General features: G+C 36.8%; 2 protein-coding genes and 1 long non-coding RNA gene across 4 annotated transcripts; 1 reads left to right on the forward strand and 2 right to left on the reverse strand.

Annotated features, from left to right (window-relative positions):
* The first annotated feature begins 737 nt into the window (after nt 1-737).
* On the forward strand, nt 738-1,687 carry LOC140016247 (uncharacterized). The gene is made up of 2 exons (XR_011822591.1): nt 738-993; nt 1,107-1,687. It is a non-coding gene; the product is annotated as an uncharacterized lncRNA (long non-coding RNA).
* A 351-nt stretch (nt 1,688-2,038) lies between these two features.
* Nucleotides 2,039-4,554, reverse strand: LOC113713771 (pentatricopeptide repeat-containing protein At4g18520, chloroplastic-like). The gene has a single exon (XM_027237558.2). It carries the CDS (start codon nt 4,360-4,362, stop codon nt 2,491-2,493), a length of 1,872 nt encoding a protein of 623 aa, XP_027093359.1. The 5' UTR covers nt 4,363-4,554; the 3' UTR covers nt 2,039-2,490.
* Nucleotides 4,555-5,505: 951 nt separating this feature from the next.
* Nucleotides 5,506-8,379, reverse strand: LOC113715160 (tRNA (carboxymethyluridine(34)-5-O)-methyltransferase). Of its 2 annotated transcripts, none has more exons than XM_072069488.1 (3): nt 8,188-8,379; nt 6,782-7,920; nt 5,506-5,899 (listed from the first exon to the last, which is right to left on the reverse strand). In XM_072069488.1, the coding sequence occupies exons 2-3, from the start codon at nt 7,870-7,872 to the stop codon at nt 5,812-5,814; spliced, it is 1,179 nt and encodes a 392-aa protein (XP_071925589.1). In that variant the 5' UTR covers nt 7,873-7,920; nt 8,188-8,379; the 3' UTR covers nt 5,506-5,811. The 2 variants fall into 2 exon arrangements, with proteins under 2 accessions (XP_071925589.1, XP_027095184.1); XM_027239383.2 differs by having other exon boundaries at nt 6,782-7,901; nt 8,188-8,374.
* Between the last annotated feature and the right edge of the window lie 368 nt (nt 8,380-8,747).

An 8,747-nucleotide genomic window follows, 5' to 3' on the forward strand; every position in this document is an offset into this window, starting at 1 on the left:
AAATTTTTTTTTGTAAAATTAATTCTAATAAATACATATACCTTCACATGTCCTTATTTGAAAATATAATAATAGCATGACAAACTGTGTCAATATCGCTAGAAAAAAATGGCTCATTCAACTTGCAACTCAGAGTCTAAAAGCATCATTTAACATATAATGTCCCAGTGAAAAGTATAAATGGGAATACATTGGCAAACGTTTAGAAAGAAAATTATGTTAGCAAATTCGCCTCATTTAGAAAAAGAAAAAAAAGGAGAAAAGTGTAAAGCTTGGGAGCGGTTAGAGAAAATAAGGATTTGTGTAGAAAAAATAATGAAAAAGAAAAAAAAAAGATTTTAAATCACCTACCTTAAAAGGTGTATGCCACTTGTCAAAAAGAAGGGAAGCCACGTGGCAGCCATTGGGGCTGCTATAGTAACTCCCCTTAATATACTTGAGGGATGTTATAGTAACTCCCCTTAATAGTATTACTCTAAAAATAAAATTTCATATAATCTTCTATCCATATAATACTAAAACGTGTAAAGATCTATGTAACTTGATCAAAACTTCTTTTTTTGATAAAGATATAAGAAAAAGAAATAAAAAAGACTCGTCTACTCACATATCCATCATGACATATGTATGCAATCTCTAAACATTTAACTTTCTATATATATTTTTTTATTTCAGAAATTTTAGTAACAATCTTATTACAGGATATTGCTCAAAACAAGAAGAAAAGGAAAAAAAATTAAAAAAAAATCTTACTACAAGAATAATTGACTCACCCCTCTTTGTTTGGCAACCTACATCAGCCTATCTTGCAAAGTCCAGATACGACTTAAGTTTAGCCACTTTCGAGTTCCCTGCACATGATTATATGAAGGCCCTCAAACGAAGATGAAGATAAATCAAGAAACCAGAGGGGGGGAAAAGTCATCGTTTTGCTCTGTTATTCTACTTTTTGTGTCATCAAGGAAGTTAGCTCCTAGTTAGAATTCAATTTGAGTAAGTACTACTGTCTTCGACAAGCGTTAGTTGGAGTTTGGCAAATATGCTTTTCCTTTTAGCTAATTCTTCTTTCGAGAAACGAAATTTTGACTAATTAAACCTAATCCCAGAAGTCAACCCAAAAGCCGGCAACTCTTGGATTGCTCCCAGGGACTTAACTACCCAAAGTTGAAGAAATCTCCAACATTTCTGAACGTGCAAAGAAAATAGCTTTGTCCTTGGTGAGAGTACCAAAATGCTTACCAATTTCCAACAGCAAGTGATTTTGGCACCAAGATCATGACAAAATGCTTACTAATTCCATTAGCAAGCCTAATACCAGAAGATTAGGTCCTTATTTTCATATTTCTGTGGAAGAGCATATGCAAGTGCATCAGCTGAAGCACCATGCAGCAATAAAAGTTGCTCTTTCAACATGAGCAAGAAGCATCTGTTGACTGTATATACTGATACCGCTGATCCACAGCTTATTTCAAGGAGAGATCTTGCACCAGAGTTGTTTGAAGCTGAGTAGGTTTTATTCTAAGTTTCTTGCATTAACAAAGATTCTGCATCCAGATCATAGAGAGGCAAAGAAATTTAAAATGCTAGGCTAAACCGCATACCCCAAATAGGAAGATGCAAAATATTTGCTTGATAAGTTCAAGTAAGATATTTCAACAAAAATGGGCAATGCTTGCCAAGAATCTATTTGAGATGGTTATTACCCAACATTATCTCAATTTTTTCCAATTTTGACTGGATCCCATAAAGGAAACCTGCTTATTCTTGCCTGAATCAGCTTGTGTATATCTAGCATTTCTGAAATACTCTGATGACAGATCCTCGTGCATTAAATTTTGGACTTTCTTATCTGAATAATTGGTTCTTATACGTTGACCACATTAAATTACAAAACGAACAGAATCAAGGAGTCTTAACAATGACAGGTATTTTAAATGGTGACAGGACCCTCCTCATACTTGAGTAACTTAAAACTGAAAGGAGACGGTTATGTCTAATGGGCAACTAGAAGAGATTTTGCCTTGAATACTTTGACAAATTCAAAGAATTATAACTTGGTATATTTCCCAGTCTATAATAGTTCTGTAATCTCTCGTGGTCGACACGTCATAAATAATACAGGAAAATTACTGTACAACAGCTCATTCTTACAAGTTAGAGTAGCATCTGAAGTTCCTTTTGTCCTTGCCACATTACCAGATTTCTCCAGAAGCAACTCCATTAAACCTTATTGCCTGCTTGACAAGAGGGGATTATGTCATCTCCTTCACATAGTTTATCCTTTCCATAGAGAGAAGGTTGTCTTGTAATACCAGGGATTCCAATAATCCACAAGCGTCAAATCCAGGCAGGGTTCCCAAGTTCTATTATCAGGCCATCAGCTTTATCAAACTTCTGTTCCATCACAGACAGGAACCACATTGTTAATCGTTCAATATACGCGGTTGACCAAAAAAGTCTCACAAATCTCTAATGAGAAGTAACTCCTGCTTAAACGAAGGATCTAGAGGAATCAAAACCATGCTTCAAAACAGATCCCACATCCCATTCAACATCTCCACAGGCCGTAAGCACTGTAGCAAAAATGTAGTCATCCAACTGAATGCCTTCAGCTTGCATCCGGTACATGAGCTTAAAAGCGTCTCTGCAGAGCCCATTTCTGGCATAAGCAATGATCATCGCCTTCCAAGAAACCAAATTTCGCTCTGGCATGCTATCAAAGACACGGATTGCCTCAGCGAGATGTCCACACTTTGCATACATATGGATCAAAGCACTGCCTACAAATACATTAGAAGAAGCAGGAGTCTTATTTATACTAGAGTGAATCAGTTTCCCTTGTCTAATATCCTCCAACTGAGCGCATGCTTTCAGAGCTGATGAATAAGTAAAACAATTGGGATCCACACCCTCTCCCAACATCTCTTTCAAGTACTCAAGAGCTTCCTGCTCATGGCCAAGACGAGCACAGCCGGAAATCATGGAAGTCCATGAAACTACATCTCTTAAGGGCATGTCCTGGAGGACCTTAGATGCAGCTGAATAATTGACACATCTACAGTACAGCCACACGAGGGCACTCCCTATAAAAATATTGCCTTGGACATGATTCCTGAAGACTTGTGCATGGACCTCCTTTCCCATTTGTAAGGCCCCAAGTAAGCCACATGCCCTAAGAATGCTTACCATGGTCAAGTTATTTGCAGCTATCCTCCGTCTCTGCATCACCCTGAACTGTCTTATGGCTTCTTCACCAAGCCCATTACGAGCATATCCTGCAATAAGAGATGTCCATGTCACCGTGTTCCTCTTCCTCATCCCATCAAACACCATCCTTGAATCCTCCATTTCTCCGCACTTTGCATACATATCCACAAGTGAAGTCCCCAAAAAAATATCCATTCTATACTGCCTCTTAACAATGGCCCCATGCAATTGCTTCCCCAATTTCAACCCCATTTCCTCCCCACAAGCATCCAAGACACTGCATACTGTATATTCATTTGGCTCGAATCCATCAGCTAACATCCTTGAAAACATCTGAAAAGCCTCCTCTCCTCTCCCATGCTGTGAACAGGCAGTAATAATAGTTGTCCAACAGACGACATCCCTCTTATTCATCCGGTTAAACACACGAAAAGCATTTTCCAGTTCACCACCCTGCACATAAAAATACACTACAGCACTATCCAATATCAACCCACTAAAACAACCCTTTAGCATACGAGCATGTACTTGCTTGCCAAGTTCAAAGTCCAACCTTTTACAACATAAGTTCAGCACACAGACAAAAGTTTTGGAATTCCACGGGATCCCATTTTCAGCAAACTCCATAAAGTGCCTCGCAGCATCACTGAATAGCCCAAAAATTATATACCCATTAAGCATAGCTGTCCAAGAAACAACGTTTCTCTGCGACATTTTATCAAACACATTCCTAGCTTGAACCAACCTACCATGTTTTATATACTGGGAAATCAAATTATTGTAACAAAAAACTTCTAAATCGTTCACACACTTCAAAATACATGCGTGGATTTTCTTAATTTCTTTGGTGTTGCGAGAAGATTGAAGCCATTTGGCAGCTAAACGGAACTCAGGAACAACTAGCGAATGGTTAAAACAAGTGGCGCCGTTGTAGTCATCTGGGCTTTCGGGGTCTGTCTGGAGTGTGCAGGAAGTGCGGTAATCGGATAAACAAGATGAGTTTTCGCCGGTAAAACGAGGGATGGTTATGTGGCTCTGTGTTCTTTGGAATTGCTTCGTGTACTTAGGTGCTTGGGCTGGATGAGCTCCAAAAAGGGTACGAGATTGAAGCTCAAAAACAGAAATTTGTGCTGAGGGAAATACTGGTGAGAACATGGCCCGCAAAGAAAATGGTTAGTTTCCCGCTGGAAATTCTGCTGCAAACTTTTCGCTATTTGCTCAGAAATGGAAGCGAGCCGGAAATGGTTAGTACTTGATTTTGGCTTACAACTCGCGCGCTTACATATACAGATTTCGCTTGTGTGACAAAAACAACTTTATCAGTCAAGAAGCCTCTACACTATTATCAGACCAACTTTATATTTGTATAATTCATGACTACATTTTGAGTTTTTGCTTTAGATTTATATAATTAATGACTATATTTTGATTTTTTTGGTCGTGAGTACATTTTTTTTCGGAAGCAATAGATGTTATTATCATTAGATAATCACCTTTACAATTTGTGAGCAGAGGCTCTTAACATTCTATGCAAAAGGTTGTGATTAGATATGAACCAACAAAACAGTCAAAACACAAACTCTTGTCTGAGTCGCTTAAATTGCATCTAACTCATTTTTAAGGACTTTCACCCGGTAGGAAATTAGCTTTTGGCATGTCTAGCTAATGTAAAGTGACATTTGGATATTGTTAAAAGAATGTGTTTGGATAGAATATCATTTGAATTTTTTTTTTAGAATTATTCCAAATGATTTTTTGTGATTTAATGTATTTGAGAAAAAAGAATAATTTATAGATGAAAAGATGATTGAAAAATGCGTTTATGATGCAAAAAGAATTAAAAAAAAAAGGGTTCTTCACTCATTTTGTAACCTAAAAATGGTGAAACAATAACAATTTGACTTCAATTTTACCTAAAAGAAAGAAAATTGACTTTTGCTTGGTCAGTTATATTATCTTTGGGAGGTGGGACAGAACAGAAGAGAGAAAATTTTGCAAGCAAAGAAGAGAAATATGCAAGTCGTTATTTTCTCACATCTGAGAATTTTAAGAATATTATCTTCCTATTGGAAAGTTAACATAGATTTTCAAATACTTTAATTGTTTACGTATCCAATTTTCTTATAAGAAGATTAGACTTAATGAAGGTAAACTCGACAACGATATTCTATTCTCCAACCTCTTCCGATTATCTAATGCACTACTAATCTCCAAAAATGGCAAAAAAAGAAAGGGTGGGGGTGGCAATAATACAGTTTCCTATCGAGCCAGACAGACACAAAACTGGTCATCAGAAAGTGAAGCAACAGTATGTTCAAAATACTTTCACAAAATTGGTAATGAAATGTAGCATAGTCATATACATTACACAATGATGGTACAGAAAGAATAAGATTGGGAGCAAGAGAGCCCCATGTAGAAAAAGGGTATGGGACGAACATGCTCAACTATACCATGTAAGTAGTCTCTTCACACTGGCAAAGCTGAGGACGACGTTTCAACTGGGCACACACATCTTTACACGAAAACTTTTACATGCCAATCTAAACTGCATATTTTTGCACAAAGTTCTTGGCAGAAATTGATCTTCCAGCAGACTTTTCATCATGATATTTTCTCAAGAATAATGCACCAATTTGATTTATCAAAAAATCTATCAACAACAACTGCATTGCCTATACCAGACACCAATCTGCAGCAAGAACAAATGGCACAAGAAGAGGCACAATCAATTAAGAATGCTGCCTAGATGTAAAAACACGACAAACTACACAGATAACATGATTCTTCTTTATTTTTCGCAAAAAAATTTGACAGTTAAGTTTCATGGTGGAATGGGTTTTAAGCAAAACTTCATTGTATGTTTAGGTTGGATGTACCATTCATCTTGTATAGCAAAAAGATAATAAAAAACAAACAGCATTTACAAAATCATGTAACCAAAAGACAGAATTGATGAAAAACTAATATAGCAAAGGCAAAGAGTTCCAGGTAGGCAGCAACGGCATGTACATATAGTCACTGTTCCTTGATAGATACACAAACAAGATGACCATGTTGAAACTCCAAAAGTTTGGACTTCATTGAATTGTGTATGAAAGGCGTCATTTACATTTCTTCCTTCTTATTGGAGCCAACAGCAAGAGAAATTATGACACAGAATAGGATGAAGCACTGAAAGTTAGTCAACTTCTCCACAAAGAGTGTTTATATTTTTATAGTACCAAATGATGATTGTGGAATGCACTCTGTGACATACACACACTATCCTTCCAAAACCTAACAAATGCACCCAAAATGTCGATCATCTAAAGGACTTAGAAAATGCAGAAAATTTATAATGAATGTACACCCATTAAACCCACTAAATTCTGCAAATAACCCATCCCATGTTAGCACCATTTGAAGCAACTGCATATTGAACATAAGAGAAATATAAGATAAAACAAATGTCAATAGTTATCAAGCTTGCAGCTGGTATTCATGGATATCAGGGAACACATTAAAGCTCTTGGATACAAGGAAACATGTATAGTACTTATACGATCCAGGGAGTAAAGGCAGAAATGCTTACTTTTCAAGTTCACCTTCACTGAAAACATGGTAATATCTGTTGTAAACCACTGCACCCTTCTTATCATCCTTCTTTGCGAGACCAATCGCAACAGCATTAGCAGAAGCTCCACTTACTTCAGCTCGATGATAAGGCAAGTGCCATGGAACAAAAAATTCCTGCTGGTCTTCACAACCTTTTTTAGTTTCTGAAGCCAATGAAAGATCTGCAGCCTGAGAATTCATGTGCAAATGCCTTAATTGAAGTGATCTCAAATCAGTAGATGTATCCATAAATTCTTTTAACTGCTCTCTTGAACCATTTTCCTCAGCTTCCGGTATACTCTCCAGAGTTAAAGGGGATGAAGGGCTTCGAACACGAGGACTACCTGGCCCTACCCACTCCTCCAAATATTTCTGAGTAAGTGGAGTCCACTTGTTTAATAGTGCTCCATCCTCTTGTTCCCTAGCCCAAACTGTTATCAAAACAAATCCACCCTTCTTCACAACACGGATTAATTCATCTACAGCTTTTCTCCTTCTCCTTTCAGTGCTAAGGTGATGTAAGACAGCAATGGAGATTGCTGCATCACCATAACCAGTCCGATATGGAAGATTGACAGCATCAGCAACCAAGACTTCGTGCCCTCTATCCGCACAAATCTTGATAAGGGGTGCACTTATATCACAGCCAATAAAATAGCAATTGGGATTAAGCCCTAAGTATTTTCCATTTCCACATCCAGCATCCAAGACAAGGGATCCAGGAACCAAAGAATTCAGAAAAGCTGAAACTTTTGGCCACTTGGCAAACCGAGTAGAACTAAAATGGGGAGCAATTGCATCATAAACACGATGAACATACTTCTTTTCGATTTCTGGTGTTGATTGTACAACTGAAGAAGGAGACCTTAGGCTGGCACCAACCTTGACAGGTGGTAAAGCAGGAGAACCTCCACCGGCTAAAGCAGACCCACTAGAGCCTTTGTCACTAGAGACTTCTTTCATATCACTAGAACTTCTCAAACTACAGAAACTACTTCGTATGACAGAAGAATGCCCAAAACCCCTCTTGAAATAAAACCTACTAGCACTTGCAATGCCCAATACCATCAATTTGTACCATGACGCTCACCAATCATCTGCAGAAATCCCAAAACTCTATACCAATCAAACTATGCAAGTTAAGGTAATTTATGGATTTCAGACAAAGTTAATTCATTCAAAAAGTTAATTACAGAACAATAGCTACAAATAAACAAATCAAAGCAAGATGTCCAACAGCTATATGCGGGCATACACAAATCAAAACGTACAAATTTATTCGAAAAAAAAAACACGTGAATATCAATGAGAATATGATCAATTGATCATAATACAAAAAAAAAGAAACAAAAAAAGCAATGGAGTGATGATAACGATACCTACCTACAGGAGAAGTGGTGGGTTGAATGAGAAGAGGGAGCTCAACCGGAAGGGTGGAGGAGTCAAAATCAGAATGATTAGGGTTTTAAGTCCTGTCTGCTTGCCGGTTGCCAGCGTAATGGCCTACAAATTTGGTTTTAGAAATTTAAATACTGTAGTAGTGTCTACTGGTATTTTGCCTCGCGTAATTAGCATATTCTTGGTTTTATTTATTTGAGTTAATCTTCTCATATTTCAGGACTTATTGGATGTTATCCAGTTTGTTTGAATTGTGATTTTCTAACAAAAAATTTTTTTTTTTTACTATTATCGTGAATATATTTTTTAATTATTTTTATTTCATATATATATATATATATATGGTATATTCTTCTACACAAATTTTAAAAAATAATAATTTAAATGGGATTTAAAAATTTTTTTTTTGATATGCACGATTCAAAGTTTATTCTGTTACAAGTTTTTGTTTTGGTGGCATTTACCTTTCTTTTATTATAGTTCCATTCACATTCTTAATCAAATAGAGAATGTCGGCTGCCGAAAGTTCTATGTCGTGATCCCAA

The sequence above is a fragment of the Coffea arabica genome, chromosome 10c (genome assembly GCF_036785885.1).
Source record: "Coffea arabica cultivar ET-39 chromosome 10c, Coffea Arabica ET-39 HiFi, whole genome shotgun sequence".
In the NCBI taxonomy this organism is placed as follows: Eukaryota; Viridiplantae; Streptophyta; class Magnoliopsida; order Gentianales; family Rubiaceae; genus Coffea; species Coffea arabica.

Excerpts from the sequence above, each read along its gene's own strand:
- LOC113715160 (XM_072069488.1), bottom strand. The coding sequence starts at position 7,872 with ATGGTATTGGGCATTGCAAGTGCTAGTAGGTTTTATTTCAAGAGGGGT. Across the intron at positions 5,900-6,781 it reads AGTGAAGGTGAACTTGAAAA|ATTGGTGTCTGGTATAGGCA; the intron begins GTAAGCATTTCT and ends TTCTTGCTGCAG.
- LOC113713771 (XM_027237558.2), bottom strand. The coding sequence starts at position 4,362 with ATGTTCTCACCAGTATTTCCCTCAGCACAAATTTCTGTTTTTGAGCTT.